This window comes from Ceratotherium simum, chromosome 7 (genome assembly GCF_057802395.1).
Source record: "Ceratotherium simum simum isolate JZ-2026a chromosome 7, ASM5780239v1, whole genome shotgun sequence".
NCBI lineage: Eukaryota > Metazoa > Chordata > Mammalia > Perissodactyla > Rhinocerotidae > Ceratotherium > Ceratotherium simum.
Window position 1 is genome coordinate 19,875,912 of NC_141906.1, and position 14,517 is coordinate 19,890,428.

General features: G+C 38.9%; 1 protein-coding gene across 6 annotated transcripts in view; it reads left to right on the top strand.

Annotated features, from left to right (window-relative positions):
* The window catches only part of SBF2 (SET binding factor 2), a 522,324-nt gene that overhangs the window by 467,862 nt on the left and 39,945 nt on the right, over nucleotides 1–14,517 (top strand). For 4 of the 6 annotated variants that reach the window (XM_014782916.2, XM_087433230.1, XM_087433227.1 and 1 more), the window contains 3 exons: nucleotides 4,471–4,667; nucleotides 6,818–6,958; nucleotides 7,848–7,943. In XM_014782916.2, coding sequence (XP_014638402.1) covers nucleotides 4,471–4,667; nucleotides 6,818–6,958; nucleotides 7,848–7,943 — 434 coding nt within the window. The remainder of the gene's footprint in view (nucleotides 1–4,470; nucleotides 4,668–6,817; nucleotides 6,959–7,847; nucleotides 7,944–14,517) is intronic. The other 2 variants (XM_004418425.3, XM_087433229.1) reach the window with 1 other exon arrangement.

Consider the following 14,517-nt stretch of genomic DNA (forward strand, 5'->3'; position numbering starts at 1 on the left):
CTTAATGGTAAAATATTGAAAACCTTTACTCTGAAATCAGGACAAGACCAGGATGCCCGCTATCACCACTTCTATTCTGTGTTGCGCTAGAAGACCTAGGAAGTGCAAAAAAGCCAGAAAAATAAATAATAAAAGGTATAAAGCTCGAAAAGAAAGAAATAAAACTATCATTATTCACAGCTGACCTGATTGTATGCATAGAAAATCTGAAGGAATCTACAGATAAACTTTTAAAATTAATAAGTGAATTTAGTAAGGTCGCTGATACAAGGTCATTACAGAAAAATTAGTCATATATATACCAAAAACAAATAATTTAAAAAGGAAATTTTAAGTGATGTTATTTTGGTACTACTGATGCTATTTAGAATAGCACTAAAAAACCTTAACTATTTAGAAATAAATCTTATGAAAGATGTGTAAGATTTGTACATGGAATAGTCAAAACAATATTGAGGATCATTAAAGATATAAATAAATATTTCATGTTCTTGATTAGAATAGTCAATACTCTAAAACTGTAATTTCTCCAGAAATCGATCTAGATTCAATGCAGTCCCAATCAAAATCCCAGCAAAATGTTTACAGAAATTGAAAAGAGGATTCTGGGGCCGGCCTGGTGGCGCAACGGTTAAGTGCGCCTGCTCCGCTTTGGCCACCCAAGGTTCATAGGTTCGGATCCCGGTGCGCACCAACACACCGCTTGTCAAGCTGTGCTGTGGCGGCGTCCCATATAAAGTAGATGAAGGTGGGCACAGATGTTAGCCTGGGACCAATCTTCCTTGGCAAAAAGAGGAGGATCAGCATTAGATGTTAGCTCAGGGCTAATCTTCATCACAAAAAAAAAAAAAGAAAAGAGGATTCTAAGGGTTATATAAAAATACAAAAGGCCAAAAGTAGTCAGGATAGTCATAGAATAACACTACAGCATATCAAGATTTTTTATAAAGCTACAGTAATTAAGACAGTATGGTATTAGCACAAGGACAGACAAACAGACCATTGGAACAAAATAGGGAATATAGAAACAGTTCAACATATATGAACACTTGATTGAAAATAAACATAGCACTTAAGAGCAGTGGATAAAAGATGTTTTTTCCGTAAGTGGTGCTGGCTATCCACAAGAGAAAAAAATTAATTTTGACCCCACCTTACACTCCATTGATCCTAGAGATCTACATGTAAAAGGCTATAAAACAATAAAGCCTCTAGAAGATAGGAGAATATCTTCATGACCTTGAAGTAGGGAAAGATTTCTTAGGACAGGAAAAGCACTATCCATAATGTAAAAGATTGATGAATTAAGAACTTCTGTACATCAGAAGATATCATTAAGAGAGTAAAAAAGCAGTTAAAAAAAATGGCAGGAGAGTGGGGCTGGCCTCGTGGTGTAGTGGTTAAGTTCATGCACTCCGCTTTGGCGGCCTGGGGTTCGCGGGTTCATATCCCGGGCACGGACCTACACACTACTCATTAAGGCATGCTGTGGCGGCCTTCCACATACAAAATAGAGGAAGATTGGTGTGGACGTTAGCTCAGGGAGAATCTTCCTCAAGTGAAAAGAGGGGGATTGGCAACAGATGTTAGCTCAGGGCCGATCTTCCTCACCAAAAGAAAAAAAAAAATAGGCAGGAGACTTAAAAAGGCACTTCATAAAAGAGAATATTATGGCAGCCAAGAAAAGAATAGGTTGAAAAGATGCTCAGCGTATTATTCTTCAGATAAATACAAATTAAAGTCCCAATGAGACTGCTTTATACCTGCAAAAATGGCTAAAATTTAGAAGACCAACGATACAAAATGCTAGTAAGAGTGTCGAGCAAGTAGAACTCTCACTTATTGCCGGTGGGACTATAAATTGGTTAAACAACTTTGGAAAGCTGTCTGGCAGCATCTAATAAACATCTACTCCTAGATGTTTAATATCTAATAAAATTAGATCTAATAAAATTCTACTCCTAAATGGAGTAGAATTTCCAATAGAAATGCATATGTGCTCCCAAAAGACATCTGCAAGAATATTCATGGCAACATTTTTCTTACATAGTCAAAAACTAGAAACTACTCAAAATCAACAGTAGAAGAATGGATAAATAAGTAGTGTAATCACATAGTGGGATCAGATAATGGGGTATTCTACAGCTATGAAAATAAGCAAACCAGCTATATGCAATAGCATGGATGGATCTCACAAACATAATGTTGAGCAAAAGAAGCCAGACACCAAAGAATAAATTTTATTGGTTCCTTTTTTCTAAAATTCAAAATCAGGCAAAACTCATCCACGTTGTTAACAGTCAAGGATAGTTGATAATCTTTGAGGAGGAGGGAGAAATAATGCTTGGGAGGAGACACAAAGGGATCTTCTTGGATGCTGGTAATGGTCCATTTCTTGACTTATAGATTTCTTTTTTGTTATCATTCATTTATGTTTCAAGCATTTGTAAGTGTGTTATTCTTTGGTTAAAAACTTTCCACAGCAGCTCCTGAAGCCCAGTGTACCTCTTGAGGCTTACTCTGGAGCCCAGGGCTGATGCCTCCAGGTAGTGGGGATAGTGTGGGTGGCAGGGTAAATGGGTGTATCTTTCATTGCTAAACGAGACTGGTACTGAGTAGCTTCTGTTGATCTTCAGGCTCAACACTGTTTACCCCAGCACCAGTGGCTATCCAGCTATCGCTCAAGCCCATGCCTGGGAGCAAGAAAGTCTTAGATCCTGTGTGTAGCAGAGCGTGGTCTGTGGTGCTCGTGTCCTGTGGAACGAGGGAACAGCCCACTACAGGGGCAGGGAGTGAAGGGGTACGCAGGTTCTCTCCCAGTTACTGAAGACAGCACCTGAAGCCATTAAGCATTACTCCCTTATGTAATACACAAAATCATTGTATCCAGAAGCAGGTGGGGGAAAAACAAATATTAAAGTGGAATTAGAAATAGAGGGCCCTAATAATGCAACTGCTTTTCCAGTCTTTGTGAATGATTAGTCTACAGTTAGGACTCCTCATCAATTTGTATTAGAAAAATATAGCCTATAACTTCCTAGAGCACCAAAGTGCTAGGTTTTCAGAATGCCTCCTAGGTATCCCTGGTCGAGTATGGAAAGTTAATTTGGCATTCACTAAAGTCGCTGAAGGCTGTGATTTACATGACCATATCCTGGATTTCGTCTCCCTCCTCCGGCACTGGGTTATATCAAGTTAAGGAATTAGAAGTTCTGGGAAATGGATAGTTGTGATGATTGCACAATATGGTGAATGTACTTAATGTCACTGACTTGTATACTTAAAAATGATTAACATGTTAAATTTTATGTTAGGTATATTTTACCACAGTAAAAAAATCACACACACAAAAAAAGATATGGGATTAGAAGTTGGGACGTTATTAATGTGAAATCTCTTTAGTGTAGTATTTCTAACTAAACTAAAGGAAAGCAATGACTCTGAAATTTGCCTGTCTTGTTGTACTTACTAATCTATAAAAACAAAGTACTCTTGTCTGTTGTTTTCCCAGTATCATAGCCTGTAACTTTATGAGCTAATCTTTTTTTTTAATTATCAACACGTAGTATTAATAAAATATTTAAACTGACCTTAACACTTGAACATATTGTTCTCATATCAAAAGCCATTTGGTTTTGTTATTTAATTCTTTCACCATCTCAGGCAGTGTAATATTAGTGTACTCCATTCTCTGTTGTCATTCAGCAATCTAATGAGTTGATAGGTTGACTTGTCATTCTTGTAAAGTTGACATTAATATGTTAATCTTACGATCTTTATTTCAAGTTGATGAAAAGTAGTATATAAGGCAAAGGAAATCATCAGTGTAACAGAGGCCTATTTTCTTTTCTTTTCTTTCTTTTTTTTGTGAGGAAGATTAGCCCTGAGCTAACATTCGTTGCCAGTCCTCCTCTTTTGCTGAGAAAGGTTGGCCCTGGGCTAACATCTGTGCCCGTCTTCCTCTACTTTATATGGGACACCGCCACAGCATGGCTTGATAAGCGGTGCGTAGGTCTGCACCCAGGATCTGAACCCGTGAACCCTGGGCCGCCAAAGCAGAGAGCACAACCTTAACCACTACACCACTGGGCTGTAACAGAGGCCTTTTTAATAATCCTATATAACATTTTTTATTTTCTAAGCTTATATTATTCAGCAAAAGTCTAGTATCACTGAAGGGGGCTTATTTCAGAAAAACTACAGATTAGTGGATGAGTTGGCTGTTTTCATCATCTAGGCCTTTTCTTCTGAACCCCTGAGGAACTGAGTTGAAACTAAGTTCCATATTTTGAAATATATATCTTACCCCTAAAGCAATATGTTTCTGAGTCTTAGAAAATTACCATGATATTTTGATTTTCATATTTTTATATTGTCTCTCTCTCTCTCCCCATTTCTTTTTCCTTCTCCTCTCCCCACCCCCCCTCACCCACCCAAATGGTTCTCTTTCTCCCTTGTGTATCCCTGAAGCTATCCCGGCCTTTTAGTTGTACCTCAAGCTGTACAGGACAGCAGTTTGCCAAGAGTAGCCCGCTGCTATCGACACAATCGCCTGCCTGTTGTATGTTGGAAGAACTCAAGAAGCAGTACCCTGCTCCTCCGATCTGGAGGATTCCATGGGAAGGGAGTAGTCGGTCTTTTCAAATCTCAAAATTCCCCTCAGGCAGGTAAGCATGTCTCTACAGCACAATTATGATCCTTTCACTTCAGAGTATTCCTAAAAATAAAGGAAGTAAAATGAGGGAATGCCAGTTGTGCCCTTTCATTAAGCCTCTCACACGTAGACTTTTCCGCTGTGCTGTATACAACGCGTAGAACTTAAACAGGAGCTATACCTGACAATGTGGGACTCCACCTTGAATTTGACATCCTACTTAATATGTCTGTCTATATTTGGATTTTAATAGAAATTAACATAAAGTCTGGTTCTAGGCTATTTTCATTTCAACAGAGTATCCACAGATGGAAACTAAATTATACTAATCTTTTTCTTTTCTTCTGGGAAGCATCCAAATATATTTAACAGCTTCAGAGGCAAGTAGGGATTCTGTCCCATGTGATATGAGATGTCCTCTCTCATTCCTACAAGTCACACGCGCACACAAAAACAAGTTAGCTACTAATGACCAAATGCTGCCTTTGGAGCTCTGAAGCAAAGCAGTTTTTAGAAAGCTAGAGGGTGGCCAACTTAAGAAAACAGAAATAATAAGTGCTACTGTTTCTTTTTCTGATGATATTTTTGAGCACCATGTCTGAGATCTTGAAGTCAGTCAAGAGTTATATTTTGCTGACCTTCCTCATAATTTCTAGCTTATAGTAGATGCTTAATAAAATTAAACAATGGACCACTGAGATATCAGATCCAATTTAGGGATGGCTGATTCATTCCTCTTTGGAAATGAGGTAGCTCAAGTTCTGTGGTTCAGCAGGTAGAACCATGTGCTTTTTGATATCTCTTCTTCATTCTCATCTATTTCTCTCCTGAAAGTTGAGTTGCCCAGTGTCTTTGATCATTCAGTTGACTGAGGGCAGCACACACACAACACTACATTATTATTATCATTGTTATTTCACCTGGCTTAGACTCTCAAAATTGGTATAATTGAAGGCAGCTTGGTTTTAACTGTTTCCACCCTGAGGAATCTTCCCAAGCCACATAGTAGGTATAATAGAACACAGCATATGTAAGTTACATAAAGTGAGTGAATCATTTCAGGAACATTAATGAGTATATCACTGAGCTTTTGGAAAAAAATTGAAACTTTTTTATTCCACTGGCTTTTTATTTTTTTAATCGAATATAAATTTACTATATTTCATATTTTTGAGCTCATACATTTTCTCACATTTTAATAACTTTGAAATCGGGATGCACCTTACAGTTGACGTGATCGGAAAGAATTACATCATGGTTTAAATGGCAGAGGTTTTTATACTTAGTACATAAAATAATAGTGCATCTTATAATTGATGACGTCTTAAGTTTATAAAGTATGGTAATGGCATCTTAAAGTTGATAAAATACAATGATATAATAATGCTAATTATTTATTTCTTATTCAGCTTGTAAGAAAATTTGTTACTATCTATTGGCCTTCTAGTGAGTCCCTCCTGATGCCTCTTTAAAGTGCCTGGGCCAATGTCGGTGACACTGTTTTACTCCACACAAACCAGGCTCAGACTCCCTCCCACCCAGAATCGCTCTCAGAATTGTTTCCATCTGTGCGTACTTTTTGCTTCTCTTTTAGAAGGACCAGGGAATCTAGCAGTAGCTGCTTCTGCCTTCTCCCCATCTTCCTCCCCCCTTCCTGCAACAAACCTCTACAAGTTCATGTCCCCTGTTAGGCCTCTATGGCAGAATTGGAATAAAGCTACTGGTATTGGGAAATTCTCACTTCTGCCCATTCTGGGATGCCAAGGGAGCCCACTCCATCCTCTGCTCCCAAACAGTAGCATGGACAGGATGGTTGGGGGAGATCATCAAGAGGATGTTGCCTTTTGTGAATCTTCATTTTGAGTTGCTTGGATATGAGAAACGGCACCTGTACTTGGAAAGACAGCCCTCTGCTGGTTTCCAGACCTGGCATCTTTCCAGGAGGATGGTGAGGCAATCAAGAAGTAGGTGTGGTGAAACCAATATCATGGAAGGATTAGCCATTTAATAGTTTGGAGCTTTAAGTGGGACTGGTTTCTATATTTAGGTGTGGTAACTTAAACACTGTGTATAGAAAGAATAAACAAAATATATATAGATATAAAAGCCTGTTTTATTAACATAGAGACAGTTTGTTTTATTCAATATCTTTTCCTTTTATAGCTCCTACCTCCTCTTTAGAATCTTCCAGTAGCATAGAACAAGAAAAGTACTTGCAAGCCTTATTGAGTGCAGTTTCTGTCCATCAGAAACTCAGTGGCAATAACACCCTTACTGTCAGGCCCGCACTTGCTCTGTCTCCAGGTAAGATTTGATAATACTTCTTGACAACTATGAAAGGTCAGATTCATTCCTAGGGTTTGTCTCTTTAGTTATTTGCACTGTTCCTTCAACATGACTCCTTAAAGTTATACCTTATGGGGCTATAGCTTTAGCTCCTTTTACTTAGAAAGCAGGGTACCACTATTAATTTCTAGTAAATAGTAACCAAATTTCAAGGTTCAATTATTTCTTTTGTAAAGGAGTAATAGGGGAGGAGGTGGGGAACATAAAGTCACCTGGGTTTTTTTCCCCTAGAATCTGTATTACGTTGACTTTAAAATATTATTACAAAATTGAATGTATAAGTTGAACATCTGTTTATTTAAATGTACATTTATTAAAATCGTCATTTATAAGTTTGAAATTCCAAAAATTTCTGCAGCCTTTTATGATTTGCAGTACAGTTTGTTTTCACTAGATTTGGATGAAGCCATTAAGACTTGTACTAATATTTTGTTTCAGTTATCATGTGATGGAACCCCAAAGGGTTCATGTAGAGGTAACCCTAATATGTTAGACACAGGAGCATGTGACTTGAGAAGTTGGTCTCCTTGGCTTAATCAGCTATTTGAATTAGCTCAACATAAGCAGAAAGTGGCTTTTCTTGTAAAGTAACACCATGCATGCTTGCTTCATGTATCATTAAATTCTCTGATTGCACTTGCCAAACCTAACCCTCTATAATCTTGCAGATGTGTGTATCTCTGAGGAAACAGTAACAGTGCCTGTTATCTCTGTTAAAGCTTTGGGTACTTAAAAAGTACAATGTTTGGCAGCAATTAGACATGCTACACATGAAGATAACTTTTTGTCATTTGAGTAATGTTAACCCGAACGACATGGTTTTTGTTCTTCTTTTGGCTGACTTTAGGGACTGAAAGGAGGACTTCGAGAATGTCCACTGTGCTTAAGCAGGTAGTGCCAGGACATTTGGATGTAAACCCATCCAATAGCTTTGCTCGAGGAGGTTAGTAAGATTGATTTTATGACTGAGCACTGATACAACCTTAAAAGCAGGAAACTTTTTTCTAGATAGTGATACTTTAAATCAACTGATTATAGTTCAAATTGTTTTTAATTACCCTTTTCTAAAGGAATGATCAAATTTGTTACTAGCATGGTGACAGATGATTTAAGCCTTGTGGGACAAGAGGTATAATAATTGCTGAAATCTTATCTATTGATGGGTTTGGAAGCATTGGGAGGTGAGGGGAGCATGTCTAAATGGTGAATCAGTCCTGGGAGTACTCGATTATGCTTTGGGTTTGCAGGGTAGAATGACTGATCACAGAAGCATGAACAGCAGGGAGAAGTGATCCAAGACCCAAGGGCTCTACCTCCAGTGCTTGTTATTTTTACTCCTGTTCTCTGAAATGCTAGTTTGGGGAATAAGAGAGAATAATGTCCAGGTCACTCTTTTTTTCTTCTGGGCTGTTGCTGCTGGCATGAGAAAATAGAGAAGGGCTGAACATTGGCTCTTTTAGCTCTCAAGTGTGGTCTACTTTGGTCTCTGGAGGTTTGTGTTAGATTCTTTTACTTTGCAGAGGAAATTCCAAACCAGGTATCTGGATTGTAAGGTCCTACTGCTTCACAGTGGAGTCATAGCATCTTAGACTCTTCCTCTCACTCCCATGCAATGCTGAATCTCCTTAAAAACGTACCAAGTGAGTCATCTTGGTTCTGCTTGAACATCATCAGTAATGGGGAACTCATTTCTTCCCAAAAGTAGTCCCTTGCATTTGTAAGCAAGTCTATTTGTTAGAAAATTGTTTCTCATATTGATCTAAAAATCTACCACCGTGTAACTTTTACATATTGACCTTAGCTCTGCCATCTAAGGTTAGAAAATTCTAAATCAAATCTCCCTCACTACAACTCTTCAGATTTAAAAACTGCTCATCTTTTCTCTCTGAGAACTTTAGTTAACTCTAAATGTCCCCATTCAAATGGTTGCAGTCCACTCACCATCCTTGTCATTCTGTATATTCTCCACAGAACTGAACTCAGTGCAGCCTAAGATTACAATAGATGTGGGGGCAGCCCTATCATGAGGTTGACTCATATTGAGATTAATATCGTTTGAAATCTCTTTGTCTGCTTCACATGTGCTGTTGTTCTTAACAGCCTGGAGGGTTTGTTTTTAGACCTCAATATACTATGTACTATACCTACAAAATTTCATCTTTTTTGATATGGACTATTGTTTTAGACCTTTGGATCTTGATTCTGTCCACCGGTGTATTAGCTGTCTTCCCAAGCCTCTTGTCATCCATAGATTTGATCGCTGTTCTCGTGTGATTTATTTTAAAAAATGTTGAACAAAGCAGAGCTGAGGACAAAAGCCTTCAGCAAAATAGTATAGAAGCATCTCTGAAGAAAGAGACTGATCTGTTAATCTGTACTGGTTATGAGTCCTCCTACTGAAACTCACCTGGCCCATATTTCTAAATCTCTGCCAATCTTTTTAATCCAATAGTTGCCAGTCTTTCAAACTGTTAATTGTATCACAGAAGATTTTATGGTTAGTTTAGCATGATTCATTATAGGAATAAGTGCTTTTTCCTAAGTAATTATAAATAGTCCATTCTAGAATTTGGTTTAGAATCAACATAAAGTCTTTATTTTACAAAATTCACTTTTTTCCCTTTGAAAACCAAGACTACTATGCACATCTCCTGGCAGTCATATTGGTTCTTTGGATACTATTTTTCCTACCTCATTAGAACTTTCTGCGATTGCAGGATTTTCTAAAAGCTTTCAACCTTCTTCAGTCATCTTCCTCATTAGGCCTTAAGGTCATTGTATTAGTTTGTTAGGGCTACTGTAACAAAGTACCACAAACTGTGTGGCTTAAACAACTATTGTCTCAAAGTTCTGGAGGCTAGAAGTCCGAAATCAAGATGTCGTCAGAGTTGCTTCCTTCTGAGGGCTGTGAAGAGGAATCTGTTCATACCATTTCACTAGCTTCTGGTGGTTTGCTGGCAGTCTTTAGCATTTGTTAGTTTGTAGAAGCATCACCCAGATCTCTGCCTTCATCTTCACATGACGTTCTCCCTGTGTATCTGTCTCCAAATTTCCCCTTTTTATAAGGGCACCACTCATATTGAATTAGGGGCCCACCCCACTCCAGTATGACCTCATCTTAATAACTAGTTACATCTGCAATGACTCTGTTTCCAAATGAGGTCACATTCTGAGTGACCACCCTAACTGGGTGTTAGGACCACAGCATATGAATTTAGGGGGTGGGAGACACAGTTCAACCCATAGCAGTCATATATAGCTTTTTTCTGAATTTTTGAAATACCATTGTTTTAAAGTTAAAGATACAAACTTCATTCTTCTCATCAATTCTTTCTTGGTGAATTTGAACTGAAAGATAGTACAGTGACTTTCTCCTAAGGTTCCTGGTATTTCTTCTGTCAAATTTGGTTCAAGGTTGCAGTTCCCCTTATTGCTTTATTTACCATCTGAAAGTTTATATTGTTGACAGCGCGTCACAACTTTTCCATTCAGCTTTTGGTAGAATGCAGCTTCCAGCACAGGTCTGGTTAGTTGAAGCCCTCTCACCCCACACCCTGTTCTTGTGTTTTGCCTTTGTAAATTTCATAAGGAACACATGACCTATTCCTCCGTTTGGCCAGGTGACCTATAATATAAATTTTAGCTACAAAATTGTCTCTCCCTCTGTGTTGGTACCTAAGGCTCATGGATATTCACCAATCTGTTCCAACTACATTATCTTCTGTTTTTTTATATTGGCCTCAGACTCATGGCTTTTTAATACAAGGGGATCCCCACTGATGGTTACATTCTAAGCATGAGTCCATTCTTTGCTCTTCTCAAAGGTACCTGGAAGGCTATATTTACTTCTTAGGGTTAAAATCTCCTATTTAATTTGTTTCTGACCCATTCTATGCACAACCAGGCCATAATTATTATTTCTGACACCCTTCCCAAATATTTTCTCCTGAAAATTACTGTGAACTTAGTGTGTTTCCTTATGACAGTTTTTTTGCTCCTAACCAAGTGCCCATCATTCTGGTGTCTTAAGCTAGGATCCAGAAATGCAAATCTCATTCTTTTGCCTCATCTCTTAATTCTTCGCTCCTAAAGCCAAATCTTCCAAGGTCCCAGTGATTAATTGGAAGATGACATACTTCTGTTTCCTGGCACCTTCAACTTCTTCTGTGATCCCTAGAGCTGCTTCCTTTGTGTCTTCCAAGAGTGTCATTTCTCCTCACATAGAGTAGCAGGAATGGACTGGAGCAAGCAAGTTGGGGAAGTCTCAGAAGATTCCGTGTTAACCTGAACCTGACAGGCAGACACACACTCAGATTGGCCGGGGCAAGACTAGGGATGGACACTTGCATCCCCTGCAAGTAGGTCGTTTCCTTGTTCCTACCCTCAAGTACAGAGTCTCTTCATTCTTGCAGAGAGCTAGGTACCACTTCTCCAGAAGTTCCTTATTTACCCTGTATGGGAAGAGCCTCCTATCTCTAAATCTTCCTCTTAACATCGTTTTTGCTCTTCTGTCTATTTTCATTGTTTTTTATTCCATTCTTTGTCATAGAGTCTTAGTTCCTTGTTTCCTTCTTATGTTATTTCCATTGTGTGCCTTTCCCACTCTGATGAGCTAGAGTTTAGATTGACCTCCACCTTCTCCTTCACCGTTTTTTCAGTCAGGGTGATCACTTTGCATTCAGCAAGCATGTCTATGGGTTCCTATGACAGGGGAGGCAACCTGTTTTACACAAGAACCAGTTGAAAAAAAAAGATGTAAGTAGATCACATTGTTTTTCATTTAAAATTAAAATAGCTTTTGAATTCCTTGGGGAAAACACATATACTTACAACTTGGATAAATTATTTTGTTGATTAGAAAAATGCCATGAGAAAATTGATACTACCTCTTAAATACAAAAATCTAATAGCTGGGTATATTGAGAAGTAGCCACATAGAGGCAGCTTTTAATTTTTCATCTTTTGCATTTCCATGACCCTTTAAGTTCCTCTGCATGTGTTATGTTATCCTCGAAATAACCTCCAGAATAGGTATTTTAAGAGGCTCTGAGAGATGAAGTGTCTTGGCCAAGGTCACTTAGCAAATAACAGCATAACTGAGACTAGGATTAGTTCAGTCCATTTCAGTGCAGCATTCACTGAATATAGCTTGTGTCTCATGCACTGTGCTAGGCATAAGGTCACATTGATAAATACAGACCTCATCCCCACATCCAACCCAAACATTCTTTTCCTTCTCTCCTTTGATTGGTCAGAACAGAGTGGAGGGAACACGACCAGTCCTTAAGAAACCCTCATGCTCTAAACAACAGTGCATTCCCATGGGTGGGATGAACTGCATCACTTCTTCACTGAAGTAGTCCCCTTAGCCAGACCCTGCTGGACAGATCCAGGGTCACATGGTTGCTTAGGTGACAAGACACCAAAAGTTTGGTTCAGTTACATTCTACTTCAAACCACAGCCCTACACACACACTTAGTGTGTGATAATAAGCAATTTAGGAAGCATCTTAATTCACAGTGTCCTCATCAGTAAAATGGAGATGATAAATAGTATCTAGCTTTAGAGTAGTTACAAGGAATAATAATGAAATAATATATGTAAAGCACTTAACTTAGTAACTGGGCATTAATAAGAGCTCAGTAAATGTTAGTTCCATTATTATTGTTGTGGTTATTATCACTATTGTTGCCTAATACTCTGCTGAAATGGGAGGAAAGTCTATATTTGCATTTAAACTGCCTTAAGCCAGGGGGCTGGCCCAGTGGCATAGCCGTTAAGTTCCTGCTTTCCGCTTTAGCGGCCTGGGGTTTGCCGGTTCGGATCCTGGGCTTGGACCTCCTCACCCTTCATCAAGCCATGCTGAGGCGGCATCCCACATAGAAGAGCTACAACTCTACAACTATGTACTGGGGCTTTAGGGAGAAAAAAGAAAAAAGAGGAAGATTGGCAACAGATGTTAGCACTGGGCCAATCTTCCTCAAAAAAAAAAAAAACTCCTCAAGGGATTCTAAATTGCCTTAAGCCAGATTGTACTTCACTGGCCTAAGGCAAGAATTTAGAGGGCATATGTTCTAGGTCTAGGCCAATAACTTTCAAATACTTTTGATTATGACTCACAGTAAGAAATACATTTTATATCTGTATGTACAGACACATATTCATTTTATATCACAATTCAGGTAGTACTAAGTCACAATGCAAAGTATATATACTAAAACAAAAGTTTCATGAAACAATATTCATCTATACCACATGCAGTACACGTAGTATTTTCAATTCTAATCTGTTTCACTTTTTAAAAAATGCTGATTTGACCTACTAAAGTGATTTCACAGACCACAAAGGGGACCCTGCTGTTTGGAAAAACATGACTCCAGACCAGTGTTACATGCTTAGGACAAGTATTTGACACCTAGGAATCACTCAGGAAGCTAAGTAGACCTCACCACCAGTGCAGTAGTGTAATTCCTTTCGTTAACATGACTGCCAGACAGGATTACAGTTCTCACAGCCCTCTGTTGGCCCCTTATCAGTACAGACCATTTTCTCATTACTGATTTTCTGCTACGTGATAAACACTTGGCAGTTTTTCATTAATGAGCCTCTGTTTGGGGAAGTCCTTGTTTTTAGTTTGTCTTAGTCTGAAAGCTAACTAAGCTAAATTGGCCATGAAAACCCTATGACTAGCAGTGGAGCATTGTCTGATACAGTGCTGGAAGGTGAGAGGATGGCACGAAAAGACGAGGCAGGGCTCTGCTCTGCTGTACACAGCATCACTAGGAGTTGGAATTGACTTGGCGCTAAAAACAAATTTGGGGATGTGTTTAATGTTTTTTTATTTAGTACCCCTCTTTTCATTCTTTCAGGGCAAATAATTGAGTTGAAGATATAGTAGAGGACCACAACAGCTTACAATATATCTATTTTCCAAAAGAAAATAATCAACAAATGTTTTCAGTACCTATATATCAGGCTCTCAGCATGGATATAAGAACAAATATGATTAGGTCCCTGCCCTTTAGAGCACACAATCTAGGAGAATAAAGTGTGCAAATAATCACAGTGCCATGTGATCAGAGTTCAAATAGAGCTCTCTACAACTCTGGGGACAGTCAGGAATGCTTTTCAGAGGAGTTCACATTGTTCCCTGATCTTAAGGAATAAGGAGTTCGTCAGGTAAAGAAATGGGAGAAGTCATTCCACGCAGAGGGCCTAGCATGCGAAAGTGTGATGTGTTTGGGGAACAGTATCTCAGAATCAGGAATCACTCAAGCTTCACTATAAGCATTTAGTGTCCCATATTCCAATAGGAAAGCTCAAAACCTTGACAGAAAGGAGAGCAGTCGGCCAGCACACAGGAGGCCTGTGCCTTTGCCCTGATGTCCCAGGTCTTTGTTCTGTCTTGCAGTGGCATTCTCTGTGTGCAGTCAGCCAGTGCCTCTGCAGCCCTTAGCTTCTTCACTTCCTTTGGCCACTAAAGGCATCAGTGCCCTTCGTTTCCTGCTTCCAAAGG